The sequence below is a fragment of the Elephas maximus genome, chromosome 7, assembly GCF_024166365.1.
Source record: "Elephas maximus indicus isolate mEleMax1 chromosome 7, mEleMax1 primary haplotype, whole genome shotgun sequence".
Lineage (NCBI taxonomy): Eukaryota > Metazoa > Chordata > Mammalia > Proboscidea > Elephantidae > Elephas > Elephas maximus.
In genome coordinates this window covers 45,259,398-45,280,070 of record NC_064825.1, presented here as the reverse complement: position 1 = coordinate 45,280,070, position 20,673 = coordinate 45,259,398, and the positions used below count along the sequence as shown (strand labels likewise).

The 20,673-nt window shown below is 45.6% G+C and overlaps 1 protein-coding gene across 2 annotated transcripts in view; it reads left to right on the top strand.

Moving 5' to 3' along the window:
- Positions 1-11,436, top strand: part of MYO7A (myosin VIIA) — an 83,497-nt gene extending 72,061 nt beyond the window's left edge. Inside the window, exons 40-47 of one of the 2 annotated variants that reach the window (XM_049889740.1) lie at positions 805-918; positions 2,013-2,100; positions 2,292-2,398; positions 3,955-4,140; positions 4,645-4,761; positions 6,152-6,235; positions 7,322-7,441; positions 8,120-11,436. In XM_049889740.1, coding sequence (XP_049745697.1) covers positions 805-918; positions 2,013-2,100; positions 2,292-2,398; positions 3,955-4,140; positions 4,645-4,761; positions 6,152-6,235; positions 7,322-7,441; positions 8,120-8,209 — 906 coding nt within the window. In that variant the 3' untranslated portion in view covers positions 8,210-11,436. The remainder of the gene's footprint in view (positions 1-804; positions 919-2,012; positions 2,101-2,291; positions 2,399-3,954; positions 4,141-4,644; positions 4,762-6,151; positions 6,236-7,321; positions 7,442-8,119) is intronic. The other variant, XM_049889739.1, reaches the window with a different exon arrangement.
- The last annotated feature ends 9,237 nt before the right edge of the window (positions 11,437-20,673 follow it).

The window sequence follows — 20,673 nt, the reverse complement described above, 5'->3', positions numbered from 1 at the left end:
CAGGCTCTCTTGTGTATCTCTACCTCCACCCCAGCTCAGCATAGCATCTCATTCAGATGCTTATGAGTCTAGCACCTAAACTTAGTTTGAAAAAGCAGTTCACTGGTCTAGGGACCAGGACCAAAATAACCAAACCCATTGCTGTCGAATTCAGATTCATAGCGACCCTATAGGACGGAGTAGAACTGCCCCATACACTTTCAAAGGAACACTTGGCGGATTTGAACTGCTGATGTTTTGGTTAGCAGCTGTAGCTCTTAACCACTGTCCACCAGGTTTTCCCTAGGGGCCAGAGATACTCAGAAATGTCACAGTAGGATTCCACTTACAAAGACAGAAAAATTACCTAAAGTCCTTTTCTGACCCTCCACTTCTCCCTCCTCCTTCCATCTGAACTTCACCAGGCTCTCAAATCCCTCTCCACCCCGGTCTGAGCTGCTGTTTCTCCTCTTCCTTTTTGGAATCCTGCTGTTTCTTTTCCTCAAGGCACCCTCCTTCCAATCACCCCATTCTCGTGTGTGCCCCTTGCCTCTACCATCACTCCAGTTTGTACAGCCCAGACCCAGGGCCCAAGGAGGCCAAGGCCAAGTCCTACTTGTGTTGTTTGGGAGAAGGGCCCAGCCATGAGTTGCTTTTTCCTGTCTTCTTAAAACGCTGTGCCCAGTGCTGGATCATAGGGAAGCCCCTCAGAGGGAGAGTGTCTTGCATGGGTCAGGGTGCTTGGTCCAGTGGAAGGCGCAGCCAGGGAGCATGAGAGGCCCAGGAGAAAGGCTGCTGGCACCAAGCAAACACCATCCCTCTCAGGCCTTCGAGGTGGAGTCCAGCACCAAGGCCAAGGACTTCTGCCAGAACATTGCCACCCGGCTGCTCCTCAAGACCTCCGAGGGGTTCAGCCTCTTTGTCAAAATTGCAGACAAGGTAGGTAATGTCTATTATGAGGAGCTTATGGGAGAGCAGGAGGAGGGCTGAGAAAAAGAGAGAGAGGGGAGAAATAAAGAGAGAGAGAGAGAGAAAGAAAGAGAGAGGGAGAAAGAAGGAGAGAAGGAGAAAGAGACAGAGAGACATGCTTGTATACAGCTCCTAAGTGTGCCCATCTCCTTCTTACATATCTACTGTGGCTCCCTTTACTTGGAGCAGCTGCCCTGAAATCTCTCCTCTGAGGCATTGCACAGCATGTCCTCAGACCCTGTTTGGAGCCATGTGCCTGGGCACTCTATGTTCTGGTCACATCAGGCTCCTCACCCTGCCCCCACACGCATGTACTTTCCAGACTTTGTTCTCACTGGTCTGTCAGCTGCCATGCCTGGGGCCGATTAACCCTTGAACTAATCCTTGAAGGGAGGCATGATTAACCCCATTTAATGCATCACAAAACTAGGTAGAGTTCAGAGAGGTTAAGTAATTTATCAAAGGTCACACAGCAGGGACTGAGATGCAGGTGGGTCTGACTCCAAAGCTCATGCCTCTGCCACCATCCCACATGGCCCTCCCTCCACGTCTCTGCACATGGAAGTCTTAAAGGCCCAGCTTTAAAGTCCCTCCCCATGAGAAGGCTTCTCTGACCATCTCAGAATTAGATGCTCCCTCCTGTTTGTCTCTGACAATTCCGTGCCCATCCACGTCTGTCTCCTCACATCACACCTGTCCTTGTGCCAGGCACAGGGGACTCAAAGGTGACCTCAATGTGATCCTGGAGCCAGGAGAGCCCAGAGCTTGTGGGAGGAGTCGGACATGGTTGCGAGAACATCAGCTTCAAGGAAGGGGCTGGGTCTTGCTCTCTGCCATGTCCCTGTGCTAGGGCAGTGTTCAGTAGACATTTGCTGAATGACTGAATGGAGACACTCAACAGGCACAGATGGGAGGAGGGTGGGGCTGATACAGGGAAACCCTTTCCGGCTGGGATTAAGTGTCTTTCTGGAGAAGGGGCCACCAGGAAGACCTTGGGTGGGAACATTGGAAAACACACTATTTGTTAAACTAAAATGAATGGACTAGAACAGCCGTGTCCCTAGGTCATCAGCGTCCCTGAGAATGACTTCTTCTTCGACTTTGTCCGACACCTGACAGACTGGATAAAGAAAGCGCGGCCAGTCAAGGATGGTAACGTGAGGTCGGGGTCCTGGGGTCATCTGGGACCCAGGGCAGGGCAGGTGCTTGCTTGGGGCCCTAGCGTGAGGTCCACCTGGGTGGGAACCGAGGCCAGGCCTTCTCCGGGCTGGTGCTGGGCTAGGAAGGGCGCGGGCACCTCTCTGTTTTGGGACCTCCTTGTGATCAACTGCCCTATGCCACAGGAATCGTGCCCTCGCTCACCTACCAGGTGTTCTTCATGAAGAAGCTGTGGACCACCACAGTGCCAGGGAAGGACCCCATGGCTGATTCCATCTTTCACTATTACCAGGTGAGCTGCCCACTGCCTCTCTGCTCCTGTTGCCACCCCTGCAGCTGCCAGCCCTGCTGTACTTTGTGATAACAGAGTCCTGCTGCCCTTGCCAGGTGAGGGGCCTGTAACAAGATGGCCTCAAAGAGATTCCCAGAATCATGTTCATCCTTCCCAGACCACCGGGCCCCCAGGGAGTGGCCCGAGTTCAGGTCCTTCTCTTTCCTAGCCGTCCAGCCCTCAAAGGCTTGATTTTTCTTCTTCTGAGCTCCCAAATCTCTGCTTGTTCTGGTTCCTCCCTCAGTGCAGGGTTGTTTTTTGAATTCAAGGTTCTGGTATTTTAACGAGGTGTATCCAGGGCCTCTGTGATTCATAAACAATTTCTACCACAGGCCTGGCTCTGAAGGAAGGTAGGAGGGAAGCTCACATGTTGCATTTCTATTATGTGTCTGGCACTTTTTACTCATTCTGTCCTCTCAACAAACCCCAAGAAGTAGGCATGTTGTTCCCATTTTATGGAGGGAGAAACTGAGATTCAGAGATGTTAGGTCATATAATTAAGATCACACAGCTGATGGTCCTGGGGTGTGATTCAGGGTCTTTGTGACTGCAGACTCAGTACTCTTTCCTGGGCTACAGCCTGCTCACCATTCTGTGGGAGAGCCAAGCCAGGAGGTTGGGAGGGGCCAGGGAGGCAGGAATGGTGGCTCCTATGGCAGAGAGAATCCTAGCCTGGAGTCAGAGGACTGCTGTCATCCAAACCTGGGATCTGCCTTTCCCTCGTGCCTGCTTCCCACCTCCACACCATGGATGGATGGTGGGTAGGTGGGTGGATGGATGGGTAGATGGATCAGTGGGTGGACAGATGAATGGGGGATGGGTGGGTGGATGGGTATGGATGGGTGGATAAGTGGGTTGGTGGGTGGGCAGATGCATGGGTGAGTAGATGTCCTCAGGTCAGTCTCAGTTTCCCTACCCTTCAAATAGTAGATAAGACAGCCCGAAGGCTCCAGGGGCCTGTGGGCAACACTAGCCCTTCAGAGACTTTATCTCTCCTTTTGGTCCACTCTCCATCCTCAGTCGCTCTGGTTCTGGGTTAGGGAGTTCTAAGGTGGTAAGGGGAGCCAGTGCTAAGGATGAAACCAGCCAGTCTCAAGGGAACATAATGACAGGAGGCCTTTCCCAAGGGAGGACAGGGCCTGGAGGGTCAGGAGTGTGGAACAGAACGGTCGGTCTCAGGTTCACCAGCTGGTCACTCCCACTTTTGTCACCTTTGCAATGGGGGCAATGGGGCTGCTAACCTCACTGAACTGTTCAGAGGGGAAATGAGATAATACTCATACATGGCTATGCTTTCAAACTATAACATGCTGGATCTGTACAGGCATAATTGTTATTTCCCTGTACTATGCCATTTCCCCTTGCTTTTGTATGCCGTTTCCCCTTGGGAAGTGGCGTCATCTGAGGCTGGAGAAGTGGGTGGGGGTAAGGCAGTAGACCCTGGCCTTGAAGGTGCTGGGGAAGGAGCCCACTGCCTCCAGGTCCCGCTACTCCTGTGACCTGTCTGTCTCTGGTAGGAGTTGCCCAAGTACCTCCGAGGCTACCACAAGTGCACACGGGAGGAGGTGCTGCAGCTGGGGGCGCTGATCTACAGGGTCAAGTTTGAGGAGGACAAGTCCTACTTCCCCAGTATCCCCAAGCTGCTTCGGGAGCTGGTGCCCCAGGACCTCATCCGGCAGATCTCGCCTGATGACTGGAAGCGGGTGAGCGTGGGAGAGGCAGAAGCAGTGGGGTTGCGGCAGCGGGTGGTGGAGGGGCTTGAATGGGTCTCTGGACACCCCAGGAGTCAAGGGGGAAGGTCCTGGACAGCCACCCAGGGAGGTACCTCTTGTGACTCATGTATGTGATCAAGCCACCCTCCCTTTCTTCCACCTGCTTTATTCTCCTGTCCCCCAATAGACGATTCAGCTGGCCACTTGGCAGTAACTTGCTCCCTTCTGGTTACCATGATGACTTGAGTTTACTTGATATCCACAGGCCATCTGCCTTGGGGGTGGGGGAGAAGCCAGGGAAGTCCTGGCTCTTAGAGCCTATTAGCTGAGACAAAGGGGAAGCCCCTCATGGCCTCTAGGACTGCCCATCCTACACCTGGCCCTCCAGAGCCAGTGACAGCTACTGACAGCACAGAATAAGGCAGGAGCGGCAGGGGAGGGGCCCCTGCTTGGGGCAGTGTCCTGGGCCCGCCCCTGACTCCCTGCCCCCTGCAGTCCATCGTTGCCTACTTCAACAAACACGCAGGCAAGTCCAAGGAGGAGGCCAAGCTGGCCTTCCTGAAGCTCATTTTCAAGTGGCCCACGTTTGGCTCAGCCTTCTTCGAGGTGAAGGTATGTCATGGGGGCCTTCTCTGAGAGGAGAAAGAGGACAAGGAGGGGGGTGAGAAGGCACAGAAAGTTCCGCTAGGACTGTGGGAAAGAGCAATACCTTCTGCCACCTGCCCTGGTGAGGAAAGGGGGGAACACCTCAGCCTTGTCCCACATGCTAAGTGCTGAACCCTGAGGGCACAGAGGCCCAGAAGCTCAGCCTAGTGGGGGAGGCAGATATGCAAACAGGTGAGGGTAATGGAGAATGATCTGTGCTATGACAGCGGGAAGCCTTCACAGAGGTGGCAGACCCCGGGAGAACCTGCCCAGACTGATGAGAAGGGCCGGGGAGGCTTCCTGATGGAGGTAACACCTGAGCTTTCCAGGGAGCCCCTGGGGAGAGTGTTCCTGGAGGAGGGCACAGTGTGTGCAAAGGCCCAGAGGTGTGAGATCTCAGGCCTGGGCAGGAAATGCAAGTGGTTAAGGGTGGATGGGCCCTAGGGTGTGAGGTGAGCAGACTGGGGTGAGGAAGTTTGGGGAGCAGGTGAGGGCATTGTGTTTCCTCCTGCGGGTGGTGCAGTCTTGGAGGGTTTTGAACAGGGAAGCTAGGACTAGAAGCGCGCTCTGGCTGTGGGGTGGAGGATGACTCCAAGGGGCCCAGTCTGAGAGGCAGAATGGTGAGGAGCCTAGTGAGAGAGGCTGAAGGGGTAGGTCAGGAGGGAGACGGGGGATAACTTTGTTGCATACCTAGGATGAGAGGCCTTTTGGGAAGCTTGAAGGAAAGACAGGTAGGATGGTAGCTGGAGGCAGGTGTAGGGTTCAAGTAGGGTTTTCTTTAAGGTGGGAGGCATTAGGGCTGAGGGAAAACACAGCAGAGACTCCTGGAGAAGGTGGAGGAGAGAAGGGATGGTTGAAAGAGGTCCCAGGAGCAGGGGGAGTGGACAGGGCCCAGAGCACTGAAGTGGGGAGCAGAGTTAGCTTTAAAGAGGAGGCAGGGTAATCCTTTATTACACTGAGGGAGAAGGGGTGGGGAGGAGATGTAGGTAAGATGGTAGCTTGAGGGGTCAGGGCAGTCTGATGGCTCCCGTTTTCTCTGTGAGGTCTTCTGCTGCGGGTGGAGGTGAGGAGAGTGGCGTAGCAGTCACTATGGGAGAGAGAGCTGTTCCGGATCCTCTGCTGTGGGGAGTGAGGGGTAATCTGGGGACCCATGAAGGGATTGGGGTAGCACTGAGGATCCAGCAGGAGTGGAAACTTTAAGGTCTGGCAGGGCCAACAGTACCTCTCTGCACCCCTGGAACCAAGCAGGTGGCAGAAGAGGTTGATTTTATCCTAGCTTCATTCTTGTCCCCAAATGCACATAGATTTTCCTATTCTCAGTCCTCCCATCTTATGGTTTCCTGTCTTTCTTCACTAGCAAACTACCGAGCCAAATTTCCCTGAGATCCTCTTAATTGCCATCAACAAGTATGGAGTCAGCCTCATTGATCCCAGAACCAAGGTGAGGAGTGACAAGAGTGAGCAGGCAGGGGTGGGCTTCTTCTCTACCAGCATGGTGGCCTCAGAAGGGCCTGCATCTGGGACACAGTGCACCCTAGACCCAAATCCTGAAAGCCCCTACCAGACCATCCTCACTCTCATCTGCCCCTCTCAGCCACCCTTCCTGAAAGATTGTATTTGCTGGGTCCACTTCCTTACTAAATCTAAGGAACTCTAATTAATATTTGGCCTTTCACAGGGAGGACAGGAAAGCTGGTAATATGGAACCCAAAGTTGACAGAGTGTTGACGTGTCGTGGGGTTGTTAACCAATGTCACAAAACAATGTGTGCTAGCTGTTTAGTGAGAAACTAGTTTGTTCTGTAAACCTTCATCTGAAGTACAATAAAAAAAGAAAAAAAAAATTGGCCTTTCAGCAGCATTGGATGCTACCAGCCACTCCCTCCTTCCAAAATGCTCTTTGCTTGTATTGGTCAAGATGGTCAGGTTGTTCAGAGGTAAAACATGTCCCTGTTGCTCGTATGTGTGAGTCAGAGCAATCCTGACCTGGGGACCAGGAAGTGCAGTCCTACCACGTGCCCAGAAGGGGGCAGCACCTATAGTTGGCCAACAGCGCCGATGACCACCATCCCCTCTTTGGCATGTGCCACACTTTCCTGATTTTCCTCTTATCTCTCTGGTCATTTATTCTCAGACACTTTAGTGGGCCTCTTCTCTACCCAGCCCATAATTGTTCCAAGCCCCAAGACTCTGTCCTTAGCCTTCTTTCTCCCTCCTCAAACTCCCTAGGTGATATTACCCAGGCTCACTTTAGTTCCCTCAGGCCTCATCCAGCTTTCCAATTTGAGCCCTATGTACCCAACACCCTACTGGTCTAGCCTAGCTATCCCACCAACTGGTCCAAATCAAGGCATGGGAGACGGAGCACCTGCTTCCTACAGCAGCTCCGTGGCGGAACTGGCCTCTTCCTGCTGCGCCTTTTCTTGTCAGAGGGCCTTTTGTGCTATGCTGTCTGTGGGCTGGACCTGGGGGGCAGTGAGACCAGGGGGTCCAGGCTGTGCAGCTTCATGCCCTTTCCGCTTCCTCAGGACATCTTGACCACTCACCCCTTCACCAAGATCTCCAACTGGAGCAGTGGCAACACCTACTTCCACATCACCATCGGGAACCTGGTGCGCGGGAGCAAACTGCTCTGTGAGACATCACTGGTGAGAGCCCTTCCTTCTGGGCCTGGTGGGCTCACTGCCTTGTCTGCAACTTCGGCCATCCTCTCGGTCCCTGGGACAAATACAAGGAGTGCTGTAAGGGTCAAGGTCAGATTGGGGCCAGGGTCAGAGGCCAGTTTAGGGGCGGGGAGGGGGCTTAACCCCTCATTCACTCAACAACAATTTTGTGAGTGCCTTCAGTATCTGGGTATTGTCTGTGGTTGTAGTTCTTTGGCCCCTGAGTTCAACAACAGAACCATTAGCAATGAGGCCTCCTGGACTGAGCTCAAACTTCCAAGGAGACCTCAGCTGGGATAGCCTTTAGAGCCATTCTTGGAAGTAGGCATCTAGAATTTGAAGGATCCACAAGCTGTGGACTTTATGTGAGATCACAACATCTTAGAACCTTAGACACAGGGCTGGATGAATCCAACCCTTCAACTGTCCAGATGGGGAGACTGAGTCCAAAGGAGGACAGGATTTGCCTTGCACCAGGGTTCTGCCCCCAGCCCTGGGTTCTCCCCACGGCACGGTTTCCTGAAGGCTGTGTTCTGGATCGCTATGAGTCGGAATCGACTCGACGGCACTGGGTTTGTTTTTTTTTTGGTTCATGTTCTGGGTTTGAGTGGGCCAGCCCTGTCCCACTCTGTGCTCTGCTTATCTTCTTGCCCCTGTGTCCAGGGCTACAAGATGGATGACCTCCTGACTTCCTACATTAGCCAGATGCTCACGGCCATGAGCAAACAGCGGGGCTCCAGGAGCAGCAAGTGAACAGCGGTGAGGAAGGGCTGGCTCCATGCTTGCTCCTTAGACAGCAGCTGGCTGAGGCCCATAAGCTCCTGCTACAGATGGGGGAAGACTTTGGCTATCCAGGCAGGAAGGCTGGACTGGCTGGCCACCACTGACTGCACCAACTTGATCTCTGATCCTTCTTCCAGTGAGGCAGCTGTGCAGAATCCCCACTCCTTCCACCTTGAGGCAGCTGGGTTGGGTTCTTGTACTGGCTTCCTATGGCATTCCCAGTTTTAAGAGCCTCCAATCTTTGGATGCACCTCCTATCTCAGACCAGCCCCATCATGCAACCCTGTTTAACTTCCTGTGTACCGTTGGGACAGAGGGATCAAGAGGACAACCCAGCTCTCCATACTGGGAGGGCCCAAATGAATTGTGCATTGAATGGAATATTCTGAAGCCTAAGGGCCTGGGGTCTTTAGCTGGGATGAGGGAGACAGACTACTTTCATATATTGCAGTGTGAGTTCTGGGTCCATGCTGAATCTCCCCTGGTCATCTCAGGGCATAAAATGTGTGTTTTATCCTCTGGCCCTTTAGTCTCTTTCCTGGGGGAGGGGGAGTGTGTGTGTGTGTGGGGCCAGGGCAGGATGCTTAGGGGACCGGCCTGTATAACTACTTCCTTGACCGTGTGTCTGCAGGGCCAAACTGGTCTGTTTGGGGGTCAGGGTGCCTATGCCCAAGGTGTGCTTAGAAGTGGCTTAAAGGATGCTGGGAGTCAGTGGGAGTCAACCTGGACAGCAGGGAGCTGAGTGTGCATGAGCTGGGGATACAGAAGAGGAACCAGTTTCTGGGCCTTAACCACGGCCAGTGGAGTCAGAGTGGTCCTTACATCTTCCAAGAAACATCTCTTTTGCTCATCAAGACATGTTCGAGAACCCCAAGAACAATGCTGAATTGGGCTAATGGATTACATCCAGAGGGTGTCTGTAAAGTGTTACTTTATGACTGGGGTGGGAAAAACAAGTTTGGGCATGACCAGGGCAGGTCTGGGGGTGGGGACTTCAGGCATAGGGGTCGGAGGATCCTCCTGGGATGTTGCTGGGATGAGTGCCTGGAGATGTGACAGTAAATAATCCCATTGAGGTGGGAGTACTTGTGACCCCAAAATCTCGATCTCTGTTTGCCTTTGATGTTCCTGATACTTCAGCAGAGATAAGTCCTGCTTCCCCTAACACACCCAAGGGCTGAAGTTGTTCCCATCTATGTGCTCAATGACTCCACAGGGAGCGCTATTCCTGTTCTCCCCAGCTGCCTGGGTAGGAGGGGGGAGAACGTGGAGGCCTAAACAAGCTGGCCCTGATCATGTGGCTGTCTAAGGAGACATTCCAGCCCCATCAATGTTTACATGACTCTACAGTCAGCCCAGGATAAAATCTGAACCAGAAGGAAGGTGCTGTGGTGATCTGCCTCTACACCATCATCATACAGGTGGGGATGCTGAGGCCCAGTGAGGGAGTGTAAATGGGTGATGGTCACACAGTGGAACTCAACTCACTGCTACTAATATCCAGCTCCTCTAGACAAAAGGGCTCCAGATGCTCGTTGAAAGCTCTAGTTTCCCTTCAAGGCCAAAGTTAAGCATGGGACTGTGCCCACCATCCCACTGACGAATCAGCCAATGAGAAGCTATTAGGAAGCATCCCACAACACACTGGAGCAGAGAATGTGTATGGACGATGAGACCTTTGCCCCTGACTCATGCCCATGTCACCACTCATCCTCTGGCTCAGGATGATATCACCTTTGCATTTGCCCCCAGTCCTGGGTGATCACAGAAGGTCCCAAAGTGTACACCACTACTGTTTGGCTTCCGGAGACGTTGCCTTTATTTACAGGCTGATGGTCACTACAGGCACTCCTTTCGCAGGGACTACTACAGAAGGATCAGGATGAGAAAAACCATATAATACCCAGAAAACCACCATCTCCAAGACCACACACAACTGTTTTCCCCTTGCCCATGAGATGCATTCTTTATAGACAGGCTGGACCAAATGGACTCCTGATAGCATCAGTGGTCCTTCTCCACTCCATTCTTTACCACTCCTCACCATCACCACCCATACAGAGAGGAAGAAGGGGGTAAGGTGTGGCTATTTCTTCTCTCAGAACATCCTAAAGCTGGAATCTGCTGTTAAAAAGGATTCGTGGGAGGGGGGTTCAACCATGGGGGCCTCTCTGGGGTGTGTTTTAGGAAGGAGGGCCACTTTAGAGGGCATTTTCCATTCATCCACCTTAATGACAGGTAAGGCAGTTCGGAGGGCGGACCGTCTGGTGGCCCACTGGGTGGGTTTTTTGGTTAGCTCAGAGGGCTTCTTTTTGGGCTCTGGTGGTTTAACATCATCCTTGGCAGGCATCAGGGGTTTGATGTTTTTCTTGGTTGGTGGTGTTTTGGCTTTCTTCTTCGGGGGTACTGTCAAAAGGAAGACACTTGAGTGGTTACTTTTCCTGCTGTCTATATTTGGGTAGGGGGCTTTTACAGTCCAAGGACTTTCTGAGACTTGGTTGAGAGGCTGTATGGATAAAGCTTCTCGAATCTTTCTCTCTCGGAGGGCCATTGCCTGAGTACCTGTGGGATAGAAAAAAAAAAAAAAGATTACTCAAATGTCACTTCTCCAAACTCTGCTTGCCATGTGATTAAATCTAGTCATCCCTCAAATATTAGCCCCTTACTTACCTTCTCAGGTTCTTCCCGCCAAACTCTCCCACCCCAAGATTTTGTGCAGATGTTATTATGGTCCTCCAATTCTGCCTGGGACTGAAGAGTCCATTGTGTGAGACTTTAGCTCACCAAGGGACCTCTCAAAAGGCATGGACTGACATTTGCTTAAAGTTCATGAATTTTACAATCCCTCCTTCAAAATCAACTTAAATAGAAAAATGAACTCTTCCTCAATAGAATATGAGCTTGAACGCAGGGAAAAAAAACTTTTTTTTCTCTGACTGATGGAAAAAACAGATAATAGAGACTTCTAATAATGGAACTAGGAAATTGGGACAAATCCTCTTACTTAAAACAAATTAAAAACAACATCTTAAAATTATCCAAGAGTTAATATAGTGAGGAACTGTGGGGCCAAAATCTAAAAGAATGTGAGTCTCCAAAGAAGCAAATCCAGGATCCAAAGTTATTTTTACTGAGTGTAATTTCAATCTGAAGACACAACTACACAAATAATCTGCATTTTTGTCAGCTTCATGGAATGACATTTTCATTGGATTTCAATCTGTAGGTCAATTCCATGACAACTAATATCTTTATGATATTGAGTTTTCTCATTCATGAACGTGGTATATTGCTCTATTTGTGGCTTAATTTCCTTCAGAAAGTTCTGTACTTTTCAGGGGCCCTTTATATATCTTCCTTTGTGAGGGCTTCCAAAGCTTTCATTAAAGTTATTCCTTAAGTATTGTATGTCTCTGTGCTATTCTAAGTGATGTTATTTCAAAATTTTATAATTTTCCAATTATTCATTGCTAAATAAAAAAATTTTTTTTTTTTTTAATATGTAGACATACAATTGATTTTTGTAAATCGATCTTGTATCTAACTCACTTCTTAGTTCCAATAGGTTTGTTTGTTGTTGTTTGAGTCCTTAGAATTTCTTATGTAAACAATCATATCATCTGTGAACCAGGACAGTTTTCTTTCTTCCTTTTCAATCTTTGTGCCTTTTATTCCTTTTTCTTGCCATATTATACTGGCTAGGATCTCCATGACAATGCCGAATAGAAATAGTGAAAGTAGATATACCCCTGCCTTATTCCTGATCATCAAAGAAAAATATTCAGTGTTTCACCATTAACTATGATAATGGCTATGTTTTTTTTTGCGATACCTTTTATCAGATTGAGGGAAGTTCCGTTCTATTCCTAGTTTGCCAAGAGTGTTTATCATAAATGGGTGTTAAATTTTGTCCCTGTATTTTCTGCTTTTTCCCTATATTTTAATGTAGTGGATTATATTCATTTTCAAAGGTTAAACCCATCTTACACTACTGAGATAAATCTCACTTGCTCATGGTGTATCATCAATTTGTTAATATTTGTTAAGAATTTTTACATCTAAGTTCATGAGTGATACTGACCTGTAAATTCAGTTTCTTGCAATGTCTTCGACAGGTTTTTATATCAGAGTATTACTGGCTTCAAAGAATGAGTTGAGAAGTGTGCCTGCCTCCTCTTTTTTTCTGAGTTTGTGTAAGATTGGTATTATTTCTTCCTGAAATACTTGATTCACCAATGCTGGGCCTAGAATTTCTTTGTGGTGAGGCTTTTGATATACGAACTTAATTGATAGATAAAACATTATTTAAATTTTCTATTTTTCTCTCAGTTCTGGTACATTGTGCATTTCAAAGAATTTGTCCATTTAAGTTTTCAGATTTAATGATATAAAAATGTTCATAATATTCCCTTATTTTCCCTTTTATGTCTAGGATCTGTAGATATAGTCCCTCTTACATCTGGTAATCAATCTCTCTGTATATCTATATATATGTCTATAGCTATGTTTTATAGATATATGTCCATCTGTTCATCTCTCTTGACAAGAGTTTATCAGTTTTATTAATCTTTTCAAAGATCTGACTTAAAGAAAATTTTGGTGAAAGTACTCATAGCCAAAGATACATCATTTCAACAATTTCTACACATAAAATTCAGTGACATCGGTTATATTCTTCAAGTTGTGCTGCCATTCTCACTATCCTTTTCCACATTATGCTACCATCATTTTCTTAAACTCACTGGCCCCAAGCTTCCCATCCAAATTTTCCAGGCGCTGTTGTTCATTTATCTCACATAGATAATTCTTTAAAAGAGCACAATGCTCAAAGCAGATGTACTTTACTAATTAAAATATGCTATTTTTGGTTCAAAGACTTCAGGGGATAGTTTTGGCATAAGGTTTAAATTTTAAAGATTATCTCAGGACAATAGTTTCAGGGGCTCATCTAGCCTCAATACCAGCTTTCCTGTTCCCTCCTGTCTTCTCGTCCTTGCCCTTGGGCTGGTGTGCCCATTTAGTCTCATTTTGTTTTATGGGCCTGTCTAATCTTTGGCTGAAGGGTGAACCTCAGTAGTGACTTCATTACTGAGCTATAACGGTGTCCATACTCTTGGGATTTCTCCAGTCTCTGTCAGACCAGTAAGTCTGGTCTTTTTTGTGTGTGTGTGAGTTAGAGTTTTGTTCTACATTTTTCTCCAGCTCTGTCCAGAACCCTCTATTGTGATCCCTGTCAGAGCAGTCCATAGTGGTAGCCGGGCTCCGTCTAGTTGTGTTGGACTCAGTCTGGTGGACGCTGTGGTAGTTGTTATCCTTTAGTCCTCTGGACTAATCTTTCCCTTGTGTGTTTGGTTTTCTTCATTCTCCCTTGCTCCTGAAGAGGTGAGACCAGCGGAGTATCTTAGATGGCCACTCACAAGCTTTTAAGATCCCAGATACTACTCACCAAAGTAAAATGTAGAGTATTTTTTATAAACTATGTTATGCCAATTGAGCAAGGTATTTCCCGAGATTATGGTCCCCACAGCCCTCAGCCCAGTGAGTTGGTCCCTCAGGGAGTTTGGATGTGTCTATGGAGCCTCCATGACCTTGCCTTGGACAAGTTGTGCTGGCTTCCCCATTTTGTGTACTTGATCAAAGTCACCACTTATCTATTGCCTATTTAGTGTTTTTCCCACCCACCCCTTCCGTCCCTCATAACCATCAAAGATTGTTTCTTTTTGTGTATAAACCTTTCCTTAAATTTTTATACTAGTGGTCTCAAACAATATTTGTTCTTTTGTGACTCACTTAATTCACTCAGCATAATGCCCTACAGATTCATCCATGTTGTGAGATGTTTCACAGAGTCATCATTGTTCTTTATCATTGCGTAGTACTCTACTGTGTGTATGTACCATAGTTTGTTTATTCATTCATCTGTTGATGGGTACCTAGATTGTTTCCATTTTTTGCTATTGCTGCAATGAACAAGGGTGTGCATATGTCTATTCGTGTGACAGCACTTATTTCTCCAGGTTATATTCCTAGGAGTGGGATTGCTGGATCATATGACATTTCTATTTCTAGCTTTCCTAGGAAGTGCCATATCATTTTTCAAAATGGTTATGCCATTTTGAATTTCCACTAGCAGTGCATAAGAGTTCCAATCTCCCCACGGCCTCACCAACATTTTTTATTTTCTGTTTTTTTGATTTGTGCCAATAATGTTGGGGTGAGATGGTATCTCACTGTGGTTTTGATTTGCATTTCTCTAATGGGTAGTGATCTTGAGCATGTCCTCATGCATCTATTAGCCACTTGAATGTCTTCTAGGATTAAGTGTCTGTTCATATCTTTTGCCTATTTTTATTTAATTGAACTTCGGATGAAGGTTAACAGAACAAAGTAGTTCTTCATCAAACAGTTAGTACACGCATTGTTGTATGACATTGGTTAACAACCCCACAACATGTCAACACTCTCTTCTCAACTCTGGGTTCCCTATTACCAGCTTTCCTGTTCCCTCCTACCTTCCAGTCCCTGCCTCAGGGCTGGTGTGCCCCTTTAGTCTTGTTTTGTTCCATTGGCCTGTTCAATCTTTGCCTGAAGGGTGAACCTCAGGAGTGGTGTCACTACTGAGCTGAAAAGGTGTCCAGGGGCCATGCTCTCAGGGTTTCTCCAGTCTCTGTCAGACCAACAAACTGAGACTTTCTTTTTGAGTTAAAATTTTGTTCTACATTTTTCTCCAGCTCTGTCTGGGATCCTCTATCAGAGCAGTCAGTGGTGGTAGCTGGGCACCATCTAGCTGTGCTCGACTCAGTCTGGTGGAGGCCATGGTAGAAGTGGTCCATCAGTCCTTTGGACTGATCTTTCCCTTGTGTCTTTAGCTATCTTCATTCTTCCTTGCTTCCAGCCTTTGCCCATTTTTTAATTGGATTATTTGTCTTTTTGTTGCACAGATGTCAAGATTTTCCTGTAGATTTTAGAGATTAGACCTTTGCTGGATTTGTCATAGCCAAACTTTTCCCCAGTCTGTAGGTTCCCTTTTTACTCTTTTGGTGAAGTCTTTTGGAGAGCATAAGTGTTTCATTTTGAGAAGATCCCAGTTATCTAGCTTATCTTCTGATGTTTGTGTATTGCTACCCAGAACCCAGTGTTGTCGAGTCAATTCCGACTCAGAGAGACCCTATAGGACAGAGAACTGCCCCATAGAGTTTCCAAGGAGCACCTGGCAAATTTGAACTGCTAATTATGTTTAATGTTATGCCTTGTATTAGGGCCTCTAGCATTGACCCTATTTTTTCTTCTATGATCTTTATAGTTTTTGGTTTCATATTTAGGTCTTTGAACCATTTTAAATTAATTATCGTGTATGGTGTGAGGTGTGGGTCCTGTTTCCTTTTTTTGCAGATGGACATCCAGTTTTCCCAGCACCTTTTGTTAAAAAGACTGTTTTTTTTCCCTGTTTGATGGACTTTGGGCCTTTGTCAAAGATCAGGTGACCACAGGTGGATGAATTTACATCTGGGTTCTCAATTCTATTCCACTGGTCAATGTGTCTGTCACTGTACCAGTACAAGGCTGTTTGGACTACCATAACTGTATAGTAGGTTCTGAGGTCTGGTAGCACAAGGCCTCCTACTTTATTCTTCTTCTTCACTAGTGCTTTACTTATGTGGGGCCTCTTGCCTTTCCATATGAAGTTAATGATTAGTTTTTCCATCTCCTTAAAGAATGCTGTTGGTATTTGGATCGAGATTGCACTGTATTTGCAGATCGCTTTGGGTAGAATTGACATTTTCACAATGTTACTTCTACCTATCCACGAGCATGGTATGTTTTTCCATTTAGGTAGGTCTCTTTTGGTTTAAAAAACCAACTTTTTACTTTGTTCATTTTCTCTATTGTTTGCCTCTTTTCTGTTTCATTGATTTCTGCTCTTTATCATTTCCTTCCTTCTACTTTGCGAAAAATTGACCGGTTGTTTAAAGCAAAAGAAAGAAGGAGAGAGAGAGAAGGAAGACAGACAGAAAGAGATTAGATAGACAGACAGATACATAGATGATAGATAGACAGATATAGATAGCTGCCATTGAGTTGACTCCAACTCCTGGTGACCTTAAGCACAACAGAACAAAATGTTGCCCAATCCTGCATTATCCTCAGGATCACTGGCATATTCAAGTCATCGTTGCAGGTACTATGCCAATCCATCTCACTGAGGGTCTCCCTTACCCTCTTTAGCTCTTTTCTTTGCAAAACATGATGTCAGCATCCAGTGATGGATTCCTTCTGGTGACGTGTCCAAAGCAAGCCATGGGACAGTGTTCTCTTGTGATCCGTAAGGTTTTCGCTGGCTAATTTTTCGAGGTAGATCACAATGCCTTTCTTTCTAGTCTTAGTCCGGAAGCTACACTGAAACCTGTCCACCATGAGTGACCCTGCTCATATTTGAAATACCAGTGGCATAGCTTCTGGCATCATAGCAACATGTACGCCATCATGGTTTGACAAACTGACAAATGGGTGGTAGAAGGCAAAAATATATAACACTTTATGTGGGGTTTATAACATATGTAGATAGGTTCTCTTACAGAAATGAAGAAAGTATCTTCAAAAAATTTTAAACATTTGCTCATATGTTTACCATTTCCAGTGCTCCTCATTCCTTCCTGTAGATCTGGATTACTATCTGATGTGATTTCTTTTCAACTTGAAAATTTTCCTTTATCATTATCACTATGGTTTCTTTAAATGCTGACTTGTTGGTAATGAATTATCTCCATTTTTGTTTATCTTAAATGTCTTAATTTCAACTTCATTTTTGAAAGATAATTGTGTTGGATACAGAATCCTAGGTTAACAGTTTTCTTCTTCCAGTATTTAAACTTGGCCTCCAGTATCTCTGATGAGAAAACACCATCATTCACTAAAGTCTTTGGCTGCTAATTATAACACTTAGGTCATCTCAGGATCAGTTCCTATTGATGGCTTTTTCTCTTTGAGTATAGCTCCTATTTCCCCATTTCTTCATGCCTAATGAATTTTGACTGTATATTGGACATTATGAAATATATATTGTAAACACAGATTTTTTTATACTCCTCAAAAAGTATTGCTTTTTTTTTCTAGTAGGCTGTTATTTCAGCTAGACTCAAAGTCCAACCTCTGTCTCCCTTGCTATGGGCAGCAGCTATAATTTATGCTCACTTCTTCCAACTTGCAGATGCTTATTCGTCACCAGGATCTCTGGGTTGTCCATTATACATGCATAGTTTAATGGTCTCCCAAGGATTAGAGTAGAATTTATGTGCAGATTCTTGGGATTTACCTGCTTTGTGGCTCCTTCTGTTCCAGAATAGCCCCATAACTTTTCAGATGCTCTGTCAAACCTGAACTCTTTCTTGCGACATCATAAACCAGTAAATTTTATGGCTTTCTGCTGCCTTGAACCACACACAAATTACGGAGAACCCTAAGGCAAAAAGCTGCAATACTGCAAATCTCACTTGTTGAAGTTCCTCTGTTCCAAGGGTAGATTTACCTCAGATTCTACAACTGACTAGTGCTTTCAAATACATTTTTCTGAAGTGTTTGTAATTTTGTTCTCTGATAAGCTAATTCCACAAAGCTGCTGTGCCATTACTGGTAGAGGATCTCCAACTATTAGCTTAAAATTTTGTATTAACGTAAAACATAATACAGAAAATGCACAAAAACGCTAACATTAACTGTGAACATCAATATAAAGAAATTTCCACTATGACAGAAGGTTCCCTTATGCTCCTAGGTAGTCAATACCAAACCAGCCCCCATATCCTGACTGCTATCATCATTCATTAGTTTTGCCTATTCTTGAACTCAATTTAGTATCTGTGACATTAATCTCTGTTGTTGTGCAGCAACATTGTTCTATTTTTTTGTGAACGATCGCAGTGTACAAGGAACCTGTACATAAACCAAGAGGCAGTCGTTCACACAGAACAAAGGGATACTGCGTGGTTCAAAATCGGGAAAGGTGTGCATCAGGGTTGTATCCTTTCATCTTTCAATCTGCATGCTGAACAAAGAATCAGAGAAGCTGGAGTATATGAAGAAGAATGGGGCATCAGGATTGGAGGAAGACTCATTAACAATGTGCAATATGCAGATGACACAACCTTGTTTGTTGAAAGTGAAGAGGACTTGAAGCACTTACTGATGAAGATCAAAGACTACAGCCTTCAGTATGGATCACACCTCAACATGAAGAGATCAAAAAGCCTTACAATAGGACCAATAAGCAACATCATGATAAATGGAGAAAAGATTGAAGTTGCCAAGGATTTCATTTTCCTTGGATCCACAACCAACTCCCATGGAAGAAGCAGTCAAGAAATCAAACAACATATTGCACTCGGCAAATCTGCTGCAAAAGACCTCTTTAAAGTGTTAAGAAGCAAACATATCACTTTGACAAGTAAAGTGTGCCTGACCCAAATCGTGGCACTCACCTCATATGCATGATAAAGCTGGACAGTAACGAAGGAAGATGGAAGAAGAATCGATGCCTTTGAATTACGACATTAGTGAACAATAACGAATATACCATGGACTGCCAGAATGAACAAATCTGTCTTGGAAGAAGTATAGCCAGAATGCCTCTTAGAAGGGAGGATGGCGAGACTTCATCTCACATACTTTGGACACGTTACCAGGAAGGACCAGCCCCTGGGGAAGGACATCATGCTTGGTAAAGTAGAGGGTCAGAGAAAAAGAGGAAGACCCTCAGTGAGATGGACTGACACAGTGGCTGCAACAATGGGCTCAAGCATAACAAAATCTCAGCAGACTTGTAACAATTGAAGAGATTGAATCAGTAATAAAAAACTTCCCAACAAAGAAAAGTCCAGGACCAGATGACTTCGCTGGTGAATTCTACCATTTAAAGAATTACATACATCATTTCTGCTCAAACTATTTAAAAAAAAAAGAAGAAGAGGGGGAGCACTTCCTAACTCATTCTGTAAGGCCAGCATTACTCTGATACCAAAACCAGTTAAATACAACACAAGGAAAGAAAATTATAGATCAATGCCTCTTATGAATATCAGTGCAAAAATTCTCAACAAAATACTAGCAAATTGAATCCAATAGCACCTTAAAAGCATTACCGACCATGGCCAAGTGGAATTTTCCCCAGGAATGCAACGGTGGCTCAACATGAGGAAATCAATCAATGCGATGCACCACACTAATAAAATGAAGGAAAAGAACCTCATGATCATCTCAATTGATGCAGAAAAAGTATTTGACAAATTCCAACACTCTTTCATGATAAAAACAATCAGCAAACTAGGAAGAGAAGGGAAATCCTTCAACACGATAAAGGGCATTTCTGAAAAACCCACAGCAAACATCATACTCAATGGTGAAAGACTGAAAGCTTTCCCCCTAAGATCAGGAAAAACACAAGAATTTCCTCTTTCACCACTGCTATTCAACATTATATTAGAAGTTCTAGATAGAGCAATCAGGCAAGAAAAAGAAATTAAAAGCATCCAGATTGGAAAGGAAGTAGTAAAACTATCCCTATTTGCAGACAACATAATCCTATATATAGAAGATCCCTTAAAGTACACAAAAAAGGTCACTGTGTTTTAGAGCTAATAAATGAATTTAGCAAAGTTTCAGGGTATGAAATCTACACGGAAAAATCAGTTGTGTTTGCATACACCAGCAATGAACAATCTGAAAAGGAAATCAAGAAAACAATTCCATTTATGATAGCATCTAAAATAACAAAATATGTAGGAATAAATTTAACCAAGAAGGTGAAAAACTTGTACACTAAAAACTATAAAACATTGCTGACGGAAATTAGAGAAATTTTAAATAAATGGGAAGACATCCTGTTTTCATAGATTGGAAGGATTAACATTGTTAAGATGTCATTATTACCCAAAATGATCTACAGATCGAGTGCAATCCCTATCAAGGTTCTTTTTTGCGGAAATGGAAAAGTTGATCCTCAAAGTCATATGGAATTTCAAAGAGATATGAATAGCTAAAACAATATTGCAAAGAGGCAGGAGGATTCACACTTCCCAATTTCAAAACATACTATAAAGGTAATCAAAACAGTGTGGTACATGATACGGATAGACATAAAGAGAATTGAGGTTTCAGAAATAAGCCCATACATCTAAATGGCCAATTGCTTTTTGACAAAGGTGCCAAGTCCATTCAGTGGGGAAAGACCTGCCTTTCAATAAGTGGTGCTGGTCTCAGGGGACACCTAGCTCAGTTGGCATAAAATAGTTTATAAAAAAAAAGTTCTACATTCTGCTTTGGTGAGTACCATCTGGGGTCTTAATAGCTTGAGTGGCCATCTAAGATACTACACTGGTCTCACCCCATCGGAAGCAAGGGATAATGAAGAAAACCAAAGACACAAGGGAAACATTAGTCCA